This window comes from Piliocolobus tephrosceles, chromosome 13 (genome assembly GCF_002776525.5).
Source record: "Piliocolobus tephrosceles isolate RC106 chromosome 13, ASM277652v3, whole genome shotgun sequence".
In the NCBI taxonomy this organism is placed as follows: domain Eukaryota; kingdom Metazoa; phylum Chordata; class Mammalia; order Primates; family Cercopithecidae; genus Piliocolobus; species Piliocolobus tephrosceles.
This window is the reverse complement of record NC_045446.1, coordinates 45,119,086-45,143,494: the sequence shown is the minus strand read 5'-3', so window position 1 is coordinate 45,143,494 and position 24,409 is coordinate 45,119,086. Positions and strand designations below refer to the sequence as shown.

The window sequence follows — 24,409 nt, the reverse complement described above, 5'->3', positions numbered from 1 at the left end:
CCCCCAGCTCCGGTCCCTGAAGCTAGATGACCAAAGAATTTGCAGTTTTGCTTTTAGCCTTGCCTACTCGCTGGTTCTTTTGTGCCCACTCAGCTGGTCTTAGAAAAACAAATCAGTTGGTGCCGAAGACCCGGGAGGAGACCCCTCCTCAGGCCTCTAGGGATTGAGGAACCTCCTCCTGCTTCCACACCGCAGACGGACCAGGACCTGAGACCCGCTTCCCTCACTCTCACGGCCTCTCTGGGGTAAGTGCCCTTGTCTCCTCTTTACCTCCCTGAGCCAAAATCCTGCGCAGGTCCGAGGTCCACTTTGAGCCACCAAGTGGCTCCCGAGACCTGTTCAGGACGGAGACGTCCGCCTGAAGGTAATCTCCACTTTGGCTCCATGAGCCTCCAGTCTGTCTCTGCTGGTTCCAAAGGAGGCTTTGAAGCCAGGCAGAGATCCACTTCCATTTCCATTGTGTCCATAAAGAGGAAACAAATGGGAAACCCCCAGTCCAAATTTCCAAAGAGCACCCCCTTAGGGTGCCTCCTAGCCAATTTAAAAAACCTTACAGCTCGAACAAGACCTTAGGAGGAAGCGGTTAATTTTCCTTTCCACTGTGGCGTAATCGACCTCAGCAATTTCTGCCAGCGGCTAGGCAAGTGGTCCGAAATTAATTACGTACAAGGCTTTTGGGCCTTAAGCTCTCGTCCCTATACTCCTCCTTCTCTCCACCCCCTCCCTTCCTGCCCAGACTCCTCCTTCCTCCTCCTTATCTACTAGTAATCCACTCGGTCCCATGCCTCCTTCCGGGCCCCCAACTGGCTGTCTTGAGTCCCCTATCTCTGCCCACACCCTCCTACAGTGTTAGCACCTTTGCGAGAGGTGGCTGGGGCGGAGGGGGTAGTCAGAGTACATGTCCCTTTTTCATTGGCTGATCTTTCCAAAATTGAGAAGCGTTTAGGTGATTTCTCAGCTAATCCTACCGTATACATAAAGGAATTTAGATACCTTTGTCAGGCCTATGACTTAACTTGGCATGACCTCCAGGTTATCCTAACCTCTACCCTAAACTGACTGAGGTTCTAACCCAATATACCTGGTTAGATCCGGCCTCCCCCACAGGGGCCACCATTTTGGCATCTTATTTCATTTCTCAATCAGCTCCTGACATTCGTAAAAAAAAAAACTTCAAAAGGTAGAGGATGGTCCTCAGACACCAATACAAGACCTAGTTAAATTAGCCTTTAAGGTCTATAACTCCAGAGAGGAGATGGCAAGCGCGCCTTGAACAGAAGGTTCAGCTCCTAGCAGCGGCTTTACAGCCCAGTCGTAACCCCAGGCCAGAGAGCACACACCCCACAGACTCCAAGGCTGCAAAAAGAGCCTGCTATATAAGTGCGGCAAGGCAGGACACTATGCCAACAGGTGTCCACAGGGTCCCTGAGCCCCATCACAGCCTTGCTATAAGTGCAAGGCATCAGGACATTAGGCCAGTTAATGTCCTAACCCTCATCCACCAGCAACCCCCTGCCCTGTTTGCCAGCAGGGAGGACACTGGAAGTCTGATTGCCCCACCCTGAGAACAGGTGTTGCGTCTCCACGTGACCCCCTTTCCCAGGATCCTGGGAGCTCCTTCCAGCTCCTACATCTGGACGACGACAACTGAAGGTGCCGAGACTCGGGGACCCCCATCACCCTCGCCGAGCCATGGGTAACTCTCCTGGTAGTGGGTAAGACAATTAATTTTTTAATCGACAGCGAGGCTACCTATTCTGTTTTGCCATCCTTCTCTGGACCTAGCCTTCCATCCATTATCTCTGTAGTAGGAGTAAGTGGAAAGCCATCCACTCCACGAAAAACTCCACTCCTTAATTGCTGCCTGGCCAACAACTACTTTGCGCACTCATTCCTCATTTCCAGCTGAAAAGGGCCCCTACCGAAAGCAATCAGTGGAAATCAGTTTGGCTTTCCCCCACTTGCCTCAAACTTACTAAATTTTCTTAACTATCTCATACTCCCCAACCTTGCCAGGACCATCCTTCTGGGTTTTGCCCATATTCCAACAAATGCTTCCATTCCTCATTCCTATACTAATACTGTGCCTTATTTTATTCTTCATCCATATGTCCAAATACCAACCATGGGCCCCGACCTTAAGGATACCCCTTAACAGCAGGAAGTAGCCAGACAGACCATGGCGCCCCTTTATCACTATTATCAATAAAAGGTTGGACTGTTTGGATGAACGGAGGCAGGATGGTGCACTTCCGGGTTCTTCTTCACCACCAACTCTTCCCGTGTGTGCGAGAATGCAGCTGACGCCCGGGAAGGTGCAGATTAATCAGGCATGCACCAGGTGATGTCAATCCGAGGAGACCAAGATTTACCTGGTGGCACCTGCGGAGCGCCCCCCCTCCCCCGACATGCCCATGCCCCGCCTATTGCCCTTCCACTCCTAGAAAAGTCGCTCCCAGCAGATGCGCCGGGGGTGGGCTTTCTCAGCCCCCACTCTTGTCGGGACTGTATTAGAACCCCCCCCTTCCCCCAGCTCCGGTCCCTGAAGCTAGATGACCAAAGAATAAATTTGCAGTTTTGCTTTTAGCCTTGCCTACTCACTGGTTCTTTTGTGCCCACTCTGGTGGTCTTAGAAAAACAAATCAGTAAGCAAGATTTAATTTGATTTTTTATCTTACTTAGAAAACAGAACATAGAAAGTCTTAAATTTTAATTACAACTTAGTAACCCCAAAATATTAGACTGGTATGACTATAATTACTAATTTCCCTTGTTCTACAGGAAATGCTAATTCAACTTTAACTCTAGTATAGTAACTCTAGTATAGTATTTATACACCCCTGGGCATGCCACCTTCCTGCTGAACAACTTCCCTTGGGTTCCTGTTGCTCTTGGGGTAAAAGCAGAAATTCTCATTGTGCCCTACAAAGCCTTGAAGCATATGATCCTGTTTTTTTTAGCATTGTCAGTGGATCACGTTGTACTCTAATCATGTTGGCCTTTCATTTCAAAGATCCATTCTTTCTTCTACCAGAGATAAGAGATGCAGATAAGGAAACTAAAGCCAAAGAAGTTTTTATCTTCTCCAGGGTCACAGAGATACTAAATGGGTCTGCCACTCTACAGTCCCGATCACCTGGAATATTGCGTGACACATAGTATTTGTTCAAAAAATATTAGAATTTGTTGAACCAATTTCAGGGTTTTAAGCAAGAGAGGAAGCTATCAGAATTGTGTTTGAAGACTGTGCTTCTCAATTGGGGTACAGAAGAGCTTTTTCAAGGTATATTCTTTCTCCCTTCTTCTGTTACCAGCTCCTACCAAGTTAGTATTGTGATCCAAATGGTCCAGAGACTTTAAATCAGAGTCACAGGGTCAGGGTGGGTGTCTGGGGCTCACAGTTTAAAATTTAGCTTCTCCATCTCAGACCTTTCACATCAGTCTCTGGGGAGAGAGTGCTAGAATCCTAATGATTCTTACATGTGCACACTACTGTTTGAGAATCATTTACTTAAGGAACCTTACATTCTCCACTCTCTACATTGTGAAAAGTTATTTAAGTTTGAGAATCACTGTTTAATCGGTATGCAGTTGTAGTGATAAAGAGACCAGATTCTAGGGACCCTGGGTTTGAATCTTTGACCTGCTAATTACTGCATAAGTTACTGTTAATCCCTTTGGGCAAATGACGTAAATCTCTAGAGCCTCAGTTTCCTCATTTGGATTATGTAGATGATAATAGTAAATACTTTGAAATGTCATTATGTGAATTAAATGTGTTAATGTTTAAAAGTGCTTAGAATTATACTTGGCATATAGTAAATGTTCAATAAATGCTGGCTATTAATTTAGAAGTCTAACAGAAAACTGATTACAGGAAAGATAAGCTAGAGGTAGAGAAATGCACCGAATCCACCCTTCCGTGCTCTGTATTGTATGTTCTAGGGCTAGAATTCTGCAAGCTACAGTTTCCCTGCGAGATGACTTCCCGCTAAACTCTGCCAGTAGACTGCAAAGAGGAGCAGAAAAGGGACTTATGTCATTCTTGCCAGCTATTCCTCTCAGTGTTGCTCCAATGGTGGCCCTTCGCCCCGCAATGACATTTGGAACCAGTGTCCAACTGTTCTTCTTCCCAAAACCGACTTCATCGTGCCCTGTTAGAAGCACTAGCAATAACCAGGCAGGGCTCTCTTCTTTGACATCCGACTTCTGCCCCGGGAGACTTCTTCTCTGGGCATCTGAATTATGATAACCCATCTCTTCTCTTAGTTTCCCTAGCCCCGGGAGGGGTAGCTGCCTCTAGCAATTACTATCTCTGTGTTAAGTCAGTGTGTTCCCTTTTTACTTTTTCAAAAATAATAGCACCTGTTTAGCTAATTCCCTCTACTATATTCTCTTTATTAAAATAACTAGTGTGGTTTCTATTTTTCTGGTGAAACTTGACAGATACAGAATATTAGAAATAAGCTGTTATTGATGGTCTAGGCAAGAAGTAATGAAGGCCTGAAGCAAGACAATGACAGTGGCACAGAGGAGCCCCAGCAGGCCCAGATCACTGATTGGATGCGGGGAGAAAAAGAGGAGCCAAAGATGGCTTTGAAATGTTGAACCCAATGAATGAGAGGATGAAGATGCTACTCTGAGAAATAAGGAACACAGTGTGGGGAGACTAGGTGAGGAGTTTGGTGGCCGGGATCTACTGAGTTTGAGGTACTCGCAGGCTCTCCAGTGGGAAAGTCTAGAAGGCGACTGGAAAGAGGCCAGGGCATGGATGGGAACCATCTGCATAGATGGATAAGATTGTCACAGGGAAGAGGTAGAAAATAAATGAAAATGGAGAGTCTCCTTCCTCACATGGAAAGATGTATGCTAAAAAGAGACCAAAGATAAGAACTAATGTGAACACACAGACTAAAAAGTGTGAGAGAAAGGAGAAGGGCAGGAGCAAGAGCTTATGGAATATAGATTTAGGGAGCTAGAGAAGGAAGAAGTAACTAAAAGGAGATCAAGTAGGAGGACAACAAAGTAGTGTCAGCCAGGTGCGTTGCCACTCCTGTAATCCTAGCATTTTGGGAGGCCAAGGTGGGCAGATCACCTGAGGTCGAGAGTTTGAGACCAACCTGACCAACATGGAAAAACCCCATCTCTACTAAAAATACAAAATGAGCTGGGTGTGGTGGCACGTGCCTGTAATCCCAGCTACTCGGCAGGCTGAGGCAGAAGAATCGCTTGAACCCGGGAGGTGGATGTTGCGGTGAGCCGAGATTGTGTCATTGCCCTCTAGCCTGGGCAACAAGAGGGAAACTCCATCTCAAAAAATAATAATAGTGTCATAGAATCAAGGGAGGATTCATTTCAGAGAGGAAGCAGTCAATTGGCAGGAACTAAGGAGCGACTTGAGCAGAAGTTGAGAATAGCTGATGAAAGACAAAAGAGTTTGTGATTAAGAGGTTATTAGTAGGGCCGGGCGCAGCGGGGATTGGCAAATCACTTTAGGCCAGGAGTTCGAGATCAGCCTGGCCAACATGGTGGAAACCCCATCTCTACTAAAAATACAAAAATTGGCCAGGCGTGGTGGTGCGTGCCTGTAATCCTAGCTACTCAGGAAGCTGAGGCAAGAGAATCGCTTGAACCCAGGAGGCAGAGGTTGCAGTGAGCTGAGATAGTGCCATTGCACTATAGCCTGGGCAACAGAGCGAGACTCCATCTCAAAAAAAAAAAAAAAAAAAAGTTATTAGTGGTGGTTGAGGATGGAGAGTAGGGGCAAAGAAGACTAAAGAATCTAAAAGACTCTTTAGACTAAGTGGAATCTAGTATTACAGTTTGGCTCTGAAAGGAGAAAGAAGAAGGCAGTAGCTTGTGGCATAATAGCAAGGTTTAGTCTTTGTTTTATTTTAAATCCAAGACAAACCCAATCATGTTTTTCAGGGCCAGGGGAATGTGACTGTTACGCTATTTTGCCATAACTTCATTCCTTCAAATATCTATATAGCCACATTGGAGACAACAAATTTGAATCTCTTTCGCAAATATCAGGCAAAATCTTGATCATGCCCCCTGTGACTTAGGATGGACGCTGGCGCCGTGAGAGTGGAATCACTTGGATGTAGCACAGTCTATGTTTCAAGTGTGTAGTAGTCATGGGAGCTCATGCAATAATAAATATCCTCCCAATCTCAGTGGCTTCACACAGTGTTTCTCATGTCATGGTCTGTTTAGCTGTTAGCAGGTGTTCTTCCATGCAGTGACTCAAGCTGCTTCCCACCTAGTGGCTCCACTATTTCCCAGGGCCTCAGCATCCACTGGACTTCTGCAGACAGACATATGGAAAGAATGGAGACTCTCCTTAAAGGTCATGGAGGCCAGGACTTCATTGGCCAAACTCAGTCGTGTGTCTCAGTGAACAGTAGGGGAGCCTGGGAAATGTAGTAGAACAGCATGCCCAAGAAGCGGAGGGGAAGTACAATTGCTGAACCACAATAAGCTTCTTCCTTTGTTTTGCTTTTTTCTAAACTCATTCAATCCAGTATGTAATAAACTTTTAGATTCTAACAGAATTTGCATTTAGCCTGGCCTATACTCTCCCCTATTTCATTCACTCAACAAATGTTTATTAGGTGTCTGCCGTGTGTCAAGCACTGTGAATGACTTGACATGTCACATTCTAATGGGAATTCAGGCAAATGGGAATTCAAAATTTCAATACAATGACGTAAGTGCTATGCGAATTACATACTGGCTATGGGAGTGCAGAGGTGGATTAATTCTGCTCGGGTAGTTCAGGAACCATTTGCAGAGGAGATGACATTTGACCTGTGACTTGCTTAATAGGAGTTCACCAGGCTAAGAAGTTGGATTAGCGGGTAGAGATGGGGGGAGGTTCCTATCTTCCAGGAATTCTAGGCAGAAGGAACAGCATTAGCAAAGGCATGATGGGGTGAGGGTTCTGGGCATATTTGGAAAGCTCCAAGTCTTTGAGTGTAGCTGGAACTTTGAGAGAGATTGTCTAAAGCTAAGTTGAAGGGGTAAGGCCGAGGTCAATTTGTGAAAGTCTTTATGTGATACACTGTTATGGGCTGAACTGTGTCTCCACAAAATTTATTTGTTGAAGTCCTAACCCCCCAGTACCTCAGAATGTGATGGCTACGTTTGTAGATAGGGTCTTGAAAGAGGTAATTAAGTTAAAGTGAGGCCATTCAGGTGGTCCCTAATCCATTATGACTGGTGTCCGTCTAAGCAGTGGAGATTGGGACGCAGACACCCACAGAGTAAAAACCACGTGAAGACAAAGGGAGAAGACAGCCATCCCCAAGCCAACGAGAGAGGTCTCAGAAGAAACGAACACTGCTGACACCTTGGACTCAGACTTTAGCCTCCAGAAATGTGAGACGATACGTTTCTATTAAGTCACTCAGTCTGTGATACTCTCTTATGGCAACCCTAACAGACTATTACACATCCTAAAAAGAGGGATGGAGGGGATGTATTCTAGAGACATTTGGAGTCAGAATCCAGGAGGCTTGAGAAGTGAGGCAAGGTGGGGTGAGGAAGAGAGCAAAGCTAAGGATGGCTAAAGTTTTTAGCTTCAGATTTCCTGGGTAGATGGACGGTGGGGCCAGTCACTGTGAAATGCAGCAGAGGAGGAGGAGGTTGCATTGTCCTGTGGTCATTTCTCAAATGTGTCTTACCCCTCAGCAGACCTGGAAATCCCAAGCATCGTGCCAAGATCGCATACTCTTTTAAAGCTCATGTAGGGCCTTGTCCAAGACACTACATAAACAGCACTGAATAAATGCTCATTTCAAAGAAAGCCTTTCCCAGAGGACTTGGAGCATGGAAAAACCCACGGTTTAGCCATGTATTTTATAGTATTCTTATCACTAGATTTTCACTTGCTTTCATGTATTCCAAATAATTCTGAATTGCACAGTGCTGGGAGAAGTGCTGTGGTTGTTAAAAGCAGAAGCCCAAGAAGTGCTTGAGCCGCTGAAACTTGCTGAAGAGGCAGAGAAAGACATTTCTAATTGGCTGCATTTCATTTGCGAGGCTGGCAATTTGACGTAGAAGTCTTAAGAAAATTGCTAAACCCCAGGGAATTGTCCTAGAATAAAAGAAAATCATCCTCATGTCATTTATAATACAGAGGCAAATGCCATGCTTTGTTGTCATTTCTGAGTTTTCACGAGATGTGTAACATTACAAAGCCCACGATAGGACAAAAGGATCAACTCTTCAGCAATTTTATTAGTTTTGATTTTCCTTTTAGATTTGGCTATCATGTTCTCTATTTTCTCCCAGACCCCCTGTTTTCTTCTCCATTAGCAGTAACTAGAAAGACATTGGCTGACAGATTCTGAAAGACTGCTTTCCTTTGCCCATTGTTTCTTCCTTCTCACTCCTTTCTCAGTTGACATTCAAATTTATTACATTCTCTGCAGCTCGTTTTTTGAACTAGCTTTATGTTTTTTGAAAATTTCTATATCAAATAAAATATCCAGAGCCATACAAGATAGCACTAAAACATTTATTTATTGCCTCTCCCATTCCAAGCATTATAAATAATAAAGCATTTGTTATAGATTAAACTTTACATAATTTTCTTCCAAAGGCCTCTTCTAACATTCGGTAAAGGCCATGATTACTTCTGAGGAGAAACAAATAATGTACAACTACAAAGGAGAGGCTATTTGGGGAAAGGTATCCATCTGTGCAGGATTACTTGGCAAGTGTTTTAGGCTCGCAAAAAATCTGAGAAATGGCGCACCTCTTCATTCTTTCTTTTCCACTTGGTGTGTAAGGCCTCCAAACCCAATACCCGTGGGGCCAAAATTTTTGGCATAGCAAACTGTGAATGAGAAGAGGATAAAGGGAGAGACAATGCATTGGTTAGTGCCATTTTTTTCAGGGTCTTCTGTCTGGGCACAGTCCTTTAAGTATTAGAGACATCCTTTTGATAGATCTATGCATTAGTTGGCTGGGTGCGGTGGCTCACACCTGTAATCCCAGCTCTTTGGGAGGCCGAGGCAGGCATATCACCTGAGATCAGGAATTTGAGACCAGCCTGACCAACATACAGAAATCCTGTCTCTACTAAAAATACAGAAAATTAGCTGGGCATGGTGGTGTGTACTTGTGATCCCAGCTACTGGGGAGGCTGAGGCAGGAGAATCGGTTGAGCCCGGGAGGCTGAAGTTGCAGTGAGCCAAGATCTCACCACTGCACTCCAGCCTGGTGGATGACAGAGCAAGACTCCGTCTCAAAAATAAAAATAATAAAAAAAGATGTATGCATGAGTTAACTTTTTAAAATAAATTGAACAATACTTATCTTAGATCTGTTAATAAAAATTGTTTACACTTCTTGCCACTTTACTAAATGTGTTTGCAGATATTTTCTCATTTGAGTCAGCAACCTCTGGATTGCCTGCCCAGCCTCGTCCCCTGTTGCCTCCCACCTCTGCCTCCCTTCCTACATTCCAGGCACACAGAACCACTTGCAGTTCCTGGAATGAACCATGATGTCCCAGCTTAAGTGTCTTTGTAATCAATGATCCCTCTTCCTGGAATGCCCCCTCCCAAACCCACATTCACCCATCAAGCCTCAGAGGAAGAGGAAGCAAGTCTTGTGAGAAGCTTTCTCCATTACCCCAAGCTGGTTCCTTTCCTCTTTTTAGGTGACTGCATTGTGAATGTTTCTCTACTATAGCTTTTTTTTTTTTTTTCACTTTGAAATGCAATTATTCATTTACATGTTAATTTCACTACTGACTTCAGCAGTATTTTAGGGTATTATGAGCAATGAAGGCTGAGGACCCCCTATGTCTTCTACTGCCAGGAGACGGCAACCATCTGTCAGATAGTGGGCTAGTTCCCATCCTGTGTCATCACAGGAAAAGCTTTGGCAGCTGATATGGTTTGGCTGTGTCCCCACCCAAATCTCATGTTGAATTGTAGCTCCCATAATCTCTACATGTTGTGGGAGGGACCCAGTGGGAGATAATTGAATCATGGGGGCGTGTTGTTCTCGTAATAGTAAGTCTCACGAGATCTGATGGTTTTATAAAGGGCAGTTCTCCTGCACTTACTCTCTTGCCTGCTGCTATATAAGATGTGACTTTGCTTCTCCTTTGACTTCTGCCATGATTGTGAGGCCTCCCCAGCCATGTGGAACTGTGAGTCTGTTAAACCTCTTTTTCTTTATAAATTGCCCAGTCTTGAGTATGTCTTTATTAGCAGCATGAGAACAGACTAATACAGCAATCTACAGTTTTGACTTATAAAGTCTTCCCTCTTAACGCCCTTTCCACTGCTCCTCTCACTTCATTCCAACATACTCCTTTGGAGATTCTTGAGGCACCATCATTAAGTGATGAAACTCCACTGAGCAACAGAATAGGCCTAGGCTCAGGGGTGGAGGACACCTTGCCTTGGCCCTAGTGCATCCCTTCCTTTGATAGTGTCAAGAAGGAGCTAAGCCTCTCCTGTTTCTCCACAAGACCAACAGATTATGGAGGCAGTGAGGGGCAGAGCCGCAAGGACCAGGAGGAAAACCAGATCTGTCCCTATGATCACTCAGTAATGTGCAACATCAACAACAGAACTGTTAGTGGGGTTAGGCAGGAGGGAGATAGATATGTTGTGATAAACTCCAGGGAGGCCAAACTGAGTTCACCCTCCTCCAGTCACCCCTTCTGCCACTCAGGTGAACAGAAAGATGGTGTTTCAATTTTTGGAAGGGGGTGTGGTGTTAGTTGTCCTGGCCTGAGGCCTCTTCCAAGACCAGAAGCAGGGTACTGTTTCCTCCTCTTCCTCACTCCCCCAGGTGCCTAACTTCACCAACCACTGAGCATCTGAAAGCATCTGGTCTCTGCCAGGTGCTCCGATGGAGAGGACCAGAGCTGGGTCAGGTGGGAGATTCCCTCCCCTTAGATGGTTTTGCTCCCCATCCTGAGAACCCAACGCTGCCCAGGCTGAGCAGCCATACCTCCTGAAAGTCAGGAAGACCTCCAGGTGTGAAATAATTTCCCTATCCAAAGGCCCTTTTAGGGAAAACATACTTCAAGAAAGTCTCCAGAATCTCACCTTTGCAATAAAGTTCCCCATCTTTGTCAGTGACATTTGTGGACTCCAGACTCTTCCCACAGATGGCACAGCGGAAACAGGTCTTATGCCAAGGCTGAGGGGCACAGAAAAGTTGCATATTTAGTGAGGTAGGCAACACATTCTGTTTCCATTTCAAGTCCCTGACTAGCAGCATCCAGAGGAGTGACACATCTTAACCATTTGCTTACCTAATGGGCCCCCATAATTTCTCCAGGGGTTTGGAGAAAATGCGATGCTGTGGCCTTAGCCAGCACTTCTTAGAAGCCTGTAAATGGATTTGTCATGGTGATTTGCATATGTTTTCCTTCAGAATAGACTAAACAGAAAAGGGCTTCCTCAGGCCAAAAAGATCCAAGGAACGGAACTGGTCAGAGAAGGACTTGGGCGGGGGCACTCGGTGATGTTTATGTTGGATATAAAGTTAAAGAAGGAAAAAAATAAATCAGGCAATTGTCCAGGGAATTCAACCTTGTTTTAACTCTCTGGTTTAATTCCTCTGTGTAATTAAATTAAATCATGGCAGAGTTGCATGATTTAGGTGTTCTAGATCTCCATCCTCCTGCACATCTGCATGTCTACCAGGTACAGACCAAGGCTTCTCCTATGTCTTCAAATGGCCAGTCTTAGGGTGGAGCCTCCCCCTGTGTTTGAAGTTAGATGCTCTCCACGGCCCTTCCTCCCACCATGTGGTATAAACAGAATTTTTCTCTTTCCTTGGGTCTGACTCCTTTGGTGAGTACCCAGGCTTTGGGCCTGAAACTGGAACTTGCAGAGCATGTATGCATGAGTGTCTCAGACATCTGATGGCTTTCCTGAGAGCCAGGAGGTTTGTAAGTGAGGATGCTTCTCACTGCTGTGAGGCATCTGCTGTATCCATTGGTTGTGATGGCAGCAACAGGTTGAGTTAGGCAGTGGTGGGTGGGTCTGGGGCTGACACCTTTTGAGGGGATTATTGACACTGGAGGGTAGGGGAGGCTTTTGCTTTGTATCCCAGAACTTTCAGCTGGGTGCCTTCCATCTAGTAGAATAATGCTTGCTGCATCAGACTGTACCAGTTCCAGCTTTCAAGGGGCAATGCGAGATGACAGACAGCCTCAGCCAGGGAAAGTGGCTGAGGATGAGTGGTTTGTAAAGTGGTTACGGGAGCTAGAGAGAATGACAGCAGCTTGCAGTTCCCAAGTTTTCTCTCATTCCTCCCGAATGGCCTGGTGGAGATGAGCAAATTCTGTCTGTCTCATACAGAAGCTCTTACCTTGCCACCTCCCATAACCTTCTCAGCAGCATAGACTGACTTGCCACATCGAGGGCACTTCTCGGACTCTCCAAACTTCGCAGTGAACTTGGAAGGGTTGCTGGTGGTAGCTGAGCGTGCCGGCTTTGGGGACCTGTTGGAAATAGATGAATGTAGTATAGATTTCCTGTGGCAAACAGTACAAGAGCTGTGTGGCCTGGAGTAAGTGACCTCACTTCTTTGTGCCTTGGACTCCTCATCTGGAAAATGGGGATAATTGTGGTGTCTTCCTCACAGCGTTGAGAGACGGTTAAATGAGGTGACATGCATAAAGCACTTTGAACAGTGCCGGCCTGGCATGTAGTAACGGCTAATAAATGTTAGCTAAGGCCGGGCGTGGTGGCTCACGCCTGTAATCCCAGCACTTTGGGAGGCCGAGGGGGACAGATCACGAGGTCAGGAGATTGAGACCATCCTGGCTAACATGTTGAAACGCCATCTCTACTAAAAACACGAAAAGTTAGCTGGGCGTGGTGGTGGGTGCCTGTAGTCCCAGCTACTCGCGGGGCTGGGGCAGGAGAATGGCGTGAATCTGGGAGGTGGAGCTTGCAGTGAGCCAAGATTGCGCCACTGCACTCCAGACTGGGTGACAGAGCGAGACTCCATCTCAAAAAAAAAAAAAAAAAAAAAAAGTTAGCTAAAATGGGTTTAGAACTTAGAGCTTTCCTTTTTGTTGTAAAGCACTTAGCAAATGTTCTAGTTATGTTAGCTTGTGTTATTGTTGTTGTGTTGTTGTTATTACTACTATGCTTATGTTTTTCTGGACCATTTGCAAGGCCATTTGCTTCCTTTCTAAAGAGAGTTGTGAAAATTACAGAGTAAGACAAGATCTTGACAGTGGGTGCTAATCAGTTCTTGATGAACCACAGTTCATGAGCTGATGCATTCCTTATCACAAGCGAGGCTGTCGTCCTGCCTCCAAGGGTCACCTGTCCTAGAAGAACAATGTCCAAAATAGAGGCATAATAATAGCCTCTCATGTGTTCGTATCTTTTGGTGTTTGCTTGTATATTATATCAATTGAGCTGTACCACAACCCTATAAAGTAGGCAGCGTTGGTTGGAGGAGAGTGAGGATCAGAGGGTGACTGCCCAAGGCCAGGCAGCTCATGACTGATGGAACTAGCAGGAAATCCTAGGTCTTCAGACCTTGTTACTCTTTGCGCAGCATCACTAGGAAGCCCTAATGTTGAAAAGTGAACTTCAGTTAAGACGTGGCAGAGAATGCAGTTGGTATCGTATTTTCTTCCTTAACAAGAGTCTCCATTTGAGATTGAGTAATAAGAAAAATTAACAAAAGAAGTCTTCTCTCTAAGACGACTAATCACACATCTCTCCACTTTTCCAGGCTCTCCTGTGGCTTACTCTCTTTTGAAGGGATCAGCTGATTCCTCAGATGGCCTAAGTGCTCTCTGGGGGAGGCCCTCCATGGGACACTTCCTTGGTTGGGCTGGGCCTTTCTGGTCAATCCCGGTGCAGAGCTGAGCCTTGAGGTCAGCTGGCCAGACAGTATTGTCAGGCCAGTGGCCATCAAAATTTCCTCAATTCTGGGCTGGAAGTCAGTGTGATTATCAAGAAAGTGGACCCAGGGGACCAGACTGGTGGATGGAGGTGACCAGAGTGATGCCCCAGCTTTCCTAGGATAATGTGGTGGGAACTCTAGCACTGTATTGGCAACAGGCAGCCAGGGAACCAATCATGATTGATTGTTTACTCTGAGGCACAGCCCATCCCTGCAGACACACTCCCCCTGCCATGTGGACGTTTGTCATCTTACAATCCAAGGGAAGAAATCTTTTCGTGACAGGCACACAAAGAATGGCCATTGCTTCCATATTTATGTGATTTACACGGAAACTCTCAAAGGGGAAGAAAGGAGACTCCATGCAGTTTTGCAAAGGTCAAACAATGGAACATCTGTACATCCTGGGTTTTCTCTTGACATGCAAACCAAGAGCCACGGTGTAAAAGTAATTGCCCTTTAGAAAGGCAGATAATTTAAAGAGAATCTTTGGAGAGATGACACATTGTTCGAACTGGTCAGACTGAGTATTCCTATTGTTGGCAAGTCAACAATAGGGTCCATTCTCCCACTTCCAGAAAACGTTGCTATGGGAACGAAATGAACTGTCCTGATCATTGGAGACTTTAACAGGCAAGGGGGAGTGGGGCAGTAACTCACTGTTGGAACTGCAGGCCGAGATGCTCGCCCGTGTCCGTGCTGAGACAGCCAGCGCCTTGTCCATACCCAATCCCTTTGGGGCCATATCTGCGCCCATAGCACACTTTACAGTAGATCTCCGACTCATGAGCCGCGACTGTCGTGCTGTCAAGAGCCTTCCTGCAGGCCACTGCCAGGAAAAGGAAGGGTCATGGGATTGGAGTTGAAATCCTTCTCCCCTTCTTGCACTCCCAATGCCATGCTTGGGGCCACAGACCCAGCACGAGGGGCCCCTGAGCCAAGAATACAATGTTGATTCCGACCGGAGCATCTGTCCTGAGTTGTACACTCCAAGACAGTCCCAATCTCACAGATGACCAAATTGGGTTCAATGGTTCCCAGCTGGAAAAGGGTGGAAGCTAGCATTAGAACGAGATATATAGTGTCAGACCTGCTAAGGACTGCATCCCTGAACCTTCCTAAATGACATCAGGGAAGTGTGTGTGTGTGTGCATGCACGCGTGTTGGCAGTGGGTGGGTTAAGGTAGGAGAGAAACTTATTTTTTTCTTAATCATAAAAGAATCAGGATTGAGCATTTTCTATACTTACCATGGCCTTTGAAGGACACTGTGATATTCAAGCAGACAATTGCCATTGAGGCTAATTTTGGTCAAATTCTGGAAGCAGAGGAGGTGGGGAAGGGGGTAGACTTGCCTTATTAACTCCTTAGGCTTCTATTGGCTCAAGCTCTCGGTTACTGTATGTTATCTAATGTAAAGTATCCTCAAATATAAGGCAATCACGCCCTCATTTTTCCAAAGAGAGGATTTATAGAAAGATTTATTTTGCAAATTTAAAAAGAAACTTTTAAAAATATAAATAAAAATAGAAAATATCTACTTATAATTTTAATTTAGTAATATAAATCAACAACATATTGATTTGGAAAGGTTACTTTTTTCTAACCTCACATAAATTTGGGGAATAATTGTCTTCAATTCTGTCTTTGCATTTTCACCATCAGCATCTCCCTCACCACCAGAATCATTTCTGGGGGCAGCTGGCCCAGCTTTTCTGAGCAGCTCACCTTCACTTCTGTCTGTACATTTTAAGAGGCAGCCCTGTTTTATACCTGAGTAGGAGGTTGTCACCTAGAAATTGCATCTCAACAAGAAGTACCTATTAGCATAGCATTAGGGCAGATTTTTTAAAAGATATAGGATTTCCACCATATAACGACTTGCTATATTGCTTTGCAACAATGATTCTTAAAGGTTGTTTATAGTGATGCTCAGTGCTTGTAATAGTGAGATAATATCCCAGGAATAATAATATGCAACATTAAATGTATTTGCCTTAAAAGAAAAAAAAACAGTTCCATCAAATGATCCCTATAAGCAATCCAGCATTGAATGAGGTTATTTCAGGCTATTATCCCTTCTTCAAATGATATTTTCTTTAAAAACAAAATAAATAAAGTAATTGAATATGGGAGTGGAGGAAGAAGATAAGGTTGTAGATGAGGGTGGATTAGCCAGGGGCTGATGAATGTGTGGCAAGGGAGTTTATTCTGGTACTTTATTAGACTATTCTGTCAACATTGTAAGTGTTAAAAAAATCTGTACCAAAAAAAGTTTAAATCAGTAAATAAAATAATTGGGAGAATGTCTTATAGCAGGAGAGACTTTATAAGGCTTTAAACACAAGGCATATCTTTTTTATGAAGATTAATTTGGGGGAGAATGTCTTATATTGAGACATAGAAGGTATATACTTGTCTCTACCCTTCTTGTTACTGTCAGTTACCAACCTCCACAACAACTGCTTACATATTTGCTGATGGTCTAGACTCTGAGTTCCTTGAGGACAAACCTGTTTTGTCTTAATATTCCCAGAATTTAGCACAAGGTCTGGGCCAGAGTTAGTCCTCTGTAAACATTTATTGAGTACATGAATGAATGAATGAATGAATGCATGTGTCAGTGTAAATCAGTGAGTTGTTCGCAATTATACAACAGTAAGTTGCAGAGCCACAGCTTACCTCAGCTCTTTTGACTCCTAGTCCGGTGCTCATTCCCATCACTCCAAGACTGCCTATACCCTATCGTGCCCTGGCCAATTCTGTAGCCACTCCCTGGCTTCTGATGAGCTTTTGTGAACAGACAAAGGAGAACTGTGCTGTCCAGTGCTGTGGCCACAGCCACATGCCGTGCTATAAGCACAAAATGCACATCAGATTTCAAACATAGTACAAATGCAAAAATAATGTAAAATATCCCACTGATCATTTGTATATTGAAGTATACATTGAAAGTATAATGTTTTGGATATATTGAGTTAAATAAAATGTTTTAAGCTTAATTTCATCTGTTTATTTGTACCATTTTTAAACTATGGTTACTAGAACATTTAAATTTACATATGTTGCTTGCACTATATTTATTTCTTTTGGACAGCAAACTCACTTTCTAGATTTCATAATTAGTCTAGAGATTTAATTGTGAAGATTTATCTAAAAGTCAGGGGAACACTGGCCTGGGCACAATGTAAGGTAGACCCTGCGTCTCTGAACACCATTTCCAGCAGCTACAGAGTTGCCTGTAGACAGGCGATTATCTTGTGGTAATAAAATAGAAAAGTGTGCTCCTCTCTGGGGCTGTTCTATCCATCATTCCTGAAATGTATGCTGCTCAAATCCTCATCCCATCAACGAGTTCTCAGGAAATATCAAAGGGTTAAAAGGGACGTACCAAAAAAATGCTCAAATCTCTTCTACTATGACTCCTTTGAACAAGGCATCTTCCTGCTACCTGGGAAAGACAAGACACCCCCTACTATGGAAAGCTTCCCTACAATTTCCTGTTCCCACTCAGTTACCAAAGTTGATCAAAGGAGAATACAGGCCTAGAAGGCTGGATTTCCAGATCAAGACCCCCCAGTTTTCTCCTTGTAACAACCTGTGCAGTAGGGTATAATCATCTTTGCCTTATAAATGGAGAAATTGAGGCTCACCGTGGTGAAATGACCTGCCCAAAATCTCAGTGAGTACGTGGCAGAGCCCAGACTCAAACCTGAGTCCCTTTTACTCTAATTCTAGTATTCTTTCTAATATTCCTAATCCTATTTTTTAAAGAATGCTAGCTCTCTTTGGACAAAAGCTCCAACAGATGAAGTCCAGCCCTTGGAGTTCTTTTCAATTGCAAGGATGCCTTGCAGCTACTGGGCTGAAGCTTGGGGGTGCTGGTATGGCAGTGGGGACTAGTTGGGGAGGGGGCTTGCCAAATATCCAGCAGAACTAGCCCTTAAGCCAGACCTCCTGGAGGGAAGCAGAGAAGGAAAGTGGCCATTTCAAAACCAAGGCCAATTTTCTCCCAAACAGGACTAGGTGCCAGGAAACAGTGTAGAATGCAGTCATGTCAAAGAGCACTGGACATGGAGTCTAAAGGGAGAGGTGCATGTATAAGGCTCTATCGCAGATGCACATGACCTGGGCTTAGATGTGAGAAATGACTTGTCCAAAGTCACATGAGTCAGGCAGGGCCAGACTCCCAGAGGACCACAAGGTCTCAAGGTTCTCCCCATTTTTGACATTTGTGAGTCAGTTGTCTAGCGGGTAATGGTCAGGATTCCTTTCATGTAGTTACTGGTGCCCAGCCCCTGAAATGCTTCCCTCTCTGACTTACATACAGAGTTGGCATGTGTTGCCCCCCTGCCTGACATAGGTTCTCAGCTGGCTTCAGTCACAGCTGACCAGAAGGGGCAACATAGACAGCCAAATCCATCCTGGCTCCAGATAAGTGCTGACTTCCTTTCTCTGCCAAGTCACATGTTGTCAATGTCGCCATGGGGTCAAAGTTTTCCCTACAGAGAGCAGTGACAGGCTAGTTTGCTCTGACTTTGAGCTACAGGAAAATGAATGGCCTCTGAGCTGGGCAAGTAGTCAAAGCAAAGGTGTTCAGGAGAGCACCATCTTTTCTTGGTGGGGCCCAAGAGTTAAATTTCTAACCAGTTCCAAGGTGATGCTGATGCTGCTGGTCCCGGGACCACACTGTGAGAACTACTGACATACAGTGTTTGTGATTCAATGTGAATTTTGTGATGCTGTCCGGATGCTGAGGGGTCCCCAGGGTGTCCACCCAACTCACTGCAGTGGAAACACGTCTTGTGGAAACTCCTTCCATTGCACTGGATTTCTTCTGCATGGTAGACGGTCTTTTCACAGGCTCCACATTTTGCGCCTCCGCCCCAGTTTGGCATCTTGAAGACTATCTGGTCGAGGTCAAGTCTAAGGGGACATAAAGCAAATACCCTACATTGAAGTGGCCCCAGGAGTGAACCAATCTCTAATAGTGCAGTGGTCTGAAGACCAGGATCCAGCCTAATTTTTTTTTAGCGTTTCATTTATTCATTCATTTAGCAAACAGCTACTGTGTACTAGTCATTAAGTAAGCTCAGACAAATGGCTTTGGGTAATCACTTTACTACTTGGGAACTCAGTTTATTCTCCTGTTAAATGTCAATAACATCTATTCCTATGTATTTCACAGGGCTCTTGGAAGGAATGAATAGGCTGATTTCATGCACATAAAAGTATGTACAAATATTGTTTTTTTTTTTTTTTTTTCATCTCAAGTTTAAAAAATTATCCCATCAGAACTGGGAATCATCTATGAAGATGGTATTTTCTTGTCCAGCTAAGAGCTTTTCAAATCACCTTAGACCTTGCTAAATGCAGATTCTGGTTTGGTAGATCTGGGCAGAGGCAGGAAATTCTGCATTTCTAACAGACTCCAGGCAATATTCATGCTGCTGGCAGTGGGCTACATTTTGGGTAGCAAATTCTTAGCTTATCTGGCTGAGAGAAAACGATATTAATAATATATAAACCCTCCTATTCAGAGTTATTCCTCATATCCGTACATTCCTTTTTAAGAATATAATTGCCTAGGCTCGCAGTGCCTCACGCCTATAATCCCAGCACTTTGGGAGGCCAAGGCAGGGCAGGCGGATCACCTAAGGTCAGGAGTTCGAGACCAGCCTCAACATGAAGAAACCCCGTCTCTACTAAAAATACAAAATTAGCCGGGCATGGCGGTGCATGCCTGTAGTCCCAGCTACTCGGGAGGCTGAGGCAGGAGAATTGCTTGAACCTGGGAGGTGGAGGTTGCAGTCAGCCAAGATGGCACATTGCACTCCAGCCTGGGCAACAAGATTGAAACTCTGTCTCCAAAAAAAAAAAAAAAAAAAAAAAAAGAATATAATTTGCCCAGGCTATAAGATATATTGGCACTACACTAGGTCAGTAGTTGGAAAACCTGCTTTCTGCTTTCAGGGCTACCCTCCACCTGCTGAGCATATCAGGATGAACTATATAGCTTAACTTTATACCTGTTTTCTCACCTATACAGTTATTCCTTTCCTTGCTGCTTCAGTGTCCTTTAGAAAATCAAATGACATGATGTGCAGGAAGGTCCCACAGAGTTCACAGTGCTCAACAGGAGCAAGACCATGGTGCTGACATGTCCTCTTGCATTCTTGGAGACATTCAGCTATAAGGAGCTGCTGATAGCCACAGCCCCAGGACTGTCATTGTCTCCTCACCACAGAATTACATTGGAGAGATATTAACTAAAGAAAACTATTTAAAAAAATAATTGTCCTCTGTATTTTTAGTAGAGATGGGGTTTCGCCATGTTGGCCAGGCTGGTCTCAAACTCATGACCTCAAGTAATCCACCCGCCTCGGCCTTCCAAAGCACTGGAATTACAGGCGTGAGCCACCGTGCCCAGCCTAAAGAAAAATTTTTAGCCAGGTGTGCTGGTGTGCACCTGTAATCCCAGCTGCTCGAGAGGCTGAGGCAAGAGAATCGCTTGAACCCAGGAGGTGGAGGTTGCAGGGAGCCGAGATTGTGCCACTGCACTCCAGCCTGGGCAACAGAGCGACGACTCCATCTCAAAAAATAAATAAATAGTAATAATAATTGTCCTTATCTCCATATGTTTTTAGTATGAATCCAAGTTTTCAGTTTCCTCAAAGCAGAACTAAAATAAGTCATTGATGTTAAATGAAATTTCTGAAATTCAGCTGCCCAGGGGAGCTGAATTTTCACTGGAATCCTCTGGTTTCTAAGAAGCCTGGTGTGTCAAGACACGGAGCACTATCCAGCCATTCTGAGTGGCTGCTTCTGACCTTCACTTTCCCTTCTGGGAAGCCAGTCACCTTCTTATAATAGTTGGCGATTAACACTAAGCCCTCCTGGGTCAACTGGTCCGGATTGTATCTCACAGTCTCATAACAAAGGCAGGTTTTTGCTAAGAAACAGAAAGTAAATAGCAAACAGACTGCTGAACCTGATACTAGGTCTAGAAGGAATGTTTCTGTCTAAATATTCCCCCAGAGATCTTTTCCTGCTTAGAAAAACTGTGAGGTTAGCCAGGAACATCCTATCCTTCCTCTCACAGAAGTAGGATCTTCTGCTAATTCGGTAAAATTTTAGAAAAGAACTTTAGGCCGGGCACGGTGGCTCAAGCCTGTAATCCCAGCACTTTGGGAGGCCGAGGCGGGCGGATCACAAGGTCAGGAGATCGAGACCATCCTGGCTAACACGGTGAAACCCCGTCTCTACTAAAAAATAAAAAAAAAGAAAACTAGCCAGGCGAGGTGGTGGGCGCCTGTAGTCCCAGCTACTCGGGAGGCTGAGGCAGGAGAATGGCGTGAACCCGGGAGGTGGAGGTTGCAGTGAGCTGAGATCTGGCCACTGCACTCCAGCTTGGGTGACAGAGTGAGACTCCGTCTCAAAAAAAAAAAAAAAAAAAAAAAAAAAAAAAAGAAAAGAAAAGAACTTTAAAAAAGGAAACATTGTGCTGGGCAGGAGGATCACTAGCCCAGGAGTTTGAGACCAGCCTGGGCAACATAGTGAGGCCCCTGTCTCTACCCCCCAAAAAAATTACCCTGGTGTGGTGGCATGGTCCTATAATCAATCCTAGCTACTCAGGAGGTTGAGGCAGGAGAATTGCTTGAGCTCAGGAGTTCCAGGCTTCAGCGAGCTATGATCACACCACTCTACTTCAGCCTAAGTGATGGAGTGAGGCCCTGCCTCTAAAATAAATAAATAAGAATTTCTTTAAAAATGGAAGCATGTAGTTTTTCTATTTCTATAGTTCAGGTTGTTTAGGAAACTATAAAGGGTAATGGATTTTGAGTTGAAAGGTTTAGAATTAAAACTCACGTTCATTCGTTCATTCATTCACTCACCCTGCATTTACTACCTGCCTATCATGTGTCAAGCACTGCACTAGGTACTCAGTGACAAAAGGGGGGAAACTTATAAAAATGAGTAGTTTGTGACCCCTGGTATTGAGAAGCCCATGTTGTGTGTGAAAAATAGACAAGATTCAGAATGCTGTGTACCAGAGAAGAGTCTTGTGAGACATGTTACGGAAACTCAAATGAGGGAGTGGCTCCTCACATTTAGACTGGGGATGAAGGCAGTGAACTGTTGGAGGGTCACAGAAGAGATCACATTCAAATGGGGTTTTGAAGGGTGAATAGGAGTTCACCAGATACAGAAAAGTGGGAAGGAATAATGCTAATGAAATCATGCAGAAAAAAGAGCAAGCAGAAAAGCATAGAGGTCTAAATAGCCTCTAAAAGAGCCCAGATTTGGTTATTTTGGACTCCATTTAAACTATAGACTTTCAGGGCTGGAATAGATTTTTAAGATTGCCGGACCCTCTCATTTATAACCAAGATGTATTTCAAAAGTAAGCATTTAGGGATATTTTTCTTAGCCAACTTCTTTTTATACAATCCATTCTTCTCTCATTAAAGATGATACATTTTCTAGAAAAGAATAGACTCACATAATTTTGCTCATGTTCATTTTGATCCTGAGTTTCAGCATGATATAAAATAGAGGAGAAATGTAATAAATTTCCTCCAGGAATATGGCAGTGACACTTGTAAAATTAATGATATAGAAATTTTCAATGAAAACAACCTTAGGTCAAATTTCTCATTTCAGATTTGCTGTGGAGATTTCATTGGCATGTCTTGCAAGTTAATAGGAGTCAGAGATACCTCTTGGGGGATAAAAATACATATATATCTGGGCACGCACGCATGTGTGTGTGTGTATTCATTGCCTTGGCATGCTTTTCAAAATGAGAATAAGATTACCGATAATACCTTCTTCACAAACTAATGTATCCTAGCACTGGTTGTTTTTAAGTGATCATAAATATCTGACATACATGTACCATCAGGACTTGAAATTTAAAATAGAAATCTGTAAGTATTCTAATAATGATGCTCAGTTCCATTTCTGAAGACGGGAATGTAACCATGGAGGCTAAACAGAAGATGTCTCACAGATCAAAAAGCAGAGGATATTTTAAAGCATCCTGAATCCAGGCCAGGCACGGTGGCTCGTCTGTAATCCCAGGACTTTGGGAGGCCAAGGCGGGTGGATCACAAGGTCAAGAGATCGAGAACATCCTGGCCAGCATGGTGAAACCCCATCTCTACTAAAAATACAAAAATCAGCTGGGCATGGTGACACGCACCTGTAGTCCCAGCTACTCGGGAGGCTGAGGCAGGAGAATCACTTGAACCCAGGAGGTGGAAGTTGCAGTGAGCCGAGATTGTGCCACTGCACTCCAGCCTGGTGACAGAATGAGGCTCTGTCTAAAAAAAAAAAAAAAAAAAAAAAAAAGTATTCCAGAGACATGGATTCTAATCTCAACCTTGAACTCAGGTAAAAAATGTTGATAATAGTATCTCCTGGACAGGACCATTGTGAAGGTCATGGGCATATGATGGAATTTAAAGCAGTATTGAGAAGTTATTTTTGCCCACTTTGCTTTAGGTTACTCAAATGGCTCCGATGTGCTAATTAAGGTGCTGCGATCTGAAATCCCAGTTTAGGTCCTGGCTTATGAACATAACCTTTCCAGCTTCCCACATTGCTTTGGAATTCTTGCGTCCCAACACTGCCCTAGACAGTCCCAGAATGTGAGTTTACCCTGGCCAGGTACCAAGGGATGGGCCATTTGTTTACCAGCGTTGCCTGGTACTGGCAAGGGTCATTGAAGGTGGGATACCAATTATAGGCTTGCCTGTCACTCAGCCCTGTTTGTCACCTGGGTCACAATCTCCATCACGCCACCTGGCACGACTCTCCGGGCCAGTCCCTGAGATGACTATGTTGTCACTGACAAATTGTGGGTCAAGATTGAAATGGGGGACAGTCTGGAATTTGCAAGGATGAGATAGAATGGACAGCCCTATGACATCAACTTGGAAGAGGCTGGACTCCAGATTTGGATACTCAGATCCCAGTGAGAGACTACCTTGTGCCCACTTTTAAACTAAGGTTTAACCAATACCATACGAGAGATTTTACTAGGAATGTGCTTCAGTGGGGCAGTGGGAGAAGCACTGGATCAGGTGCCAGAGGCTGGAGTTCTAATTCCATTTTGCCTCTTCGAAGCTGTGTGATCTGGGAAAAACCATTCAATCTCTCTGAACTTCAGTGTCCTCGCTAGAATGAGGGCAATAGTCCTTTTTATTTCACTATTGCTGGGAGGACCGTATTAGTTCAAGTACTGTCAAATCATTCTGTAAATTGTAGCGTAGTATAAAATGTAAGAGTCAATTAGGTTCTGCCACAACCTTAAGTTGTCATTTATCAATCTGAAATTTCAAAAGAATAACTGAACTGTGTATCTTGGGCACATTATTACTAATCCAACTATTTCTCCCTTCCTCCCCACTTCTTCCCTCCCTCCGTCCCTCCCTCTCTTCTTTTCTTCCTTCCTTCCTTCCTTCCTTCCTTCCTTCCTTCCTTCCTTCCTT

At 44.4% G+C, this 24,409-nt stretch overlaps 1 protein-coding gene across 2 annotated transcripts in view; it reads right to left on the bottom strand.

Annotated features, from left to right (window-relative positions):
• Positions 1 to 8,128: 8,128 nt before the first annotated feature.
• The window catches only part of CSRP3 (cysteine and glycine rich protein 3), a 20,894-nt gene continuing 4,613 nt past the window's right edge, over positions 8,129 to 24,409 (bottom strand). The window contains exons 2-6 of one of the 2 annotated variants that reach the window (XM_023191536.1): positions 18,700 to 18,839; positions 14,575 to 14,743; positions 12,355 to 12,487; positions 11,082 to 11,175; positions 8,371 to 8,845 (exon numbers count right to left, since the gene is read on the bottom strand). In XM_023191536.1, the coding sequence (XP_023047304.1) occupies positions 8,769 to 8,845; positions 11,082 to 11,175; positions 12,355 to 12,487; positions 14,575 to 14,743; positions 18,700 to 18,811 (585 nt within the window). In that variant the 5' untranslated portion in view covers positions 18,812 to 18,839 and the 3' untranslated portion in view covers positions 8,371 to 8,768. Of the gene's footprint in view, positions 8,846 to 11,081; positions 11,176 to 12,354; positions 12,488 to 14,574; positions 14,744 to 18,699; positions 18,840 to 24,409 lie in introns of both variants that reach the window. The other variant, XM_031933864.1, reaches the window with a different exon arrangement.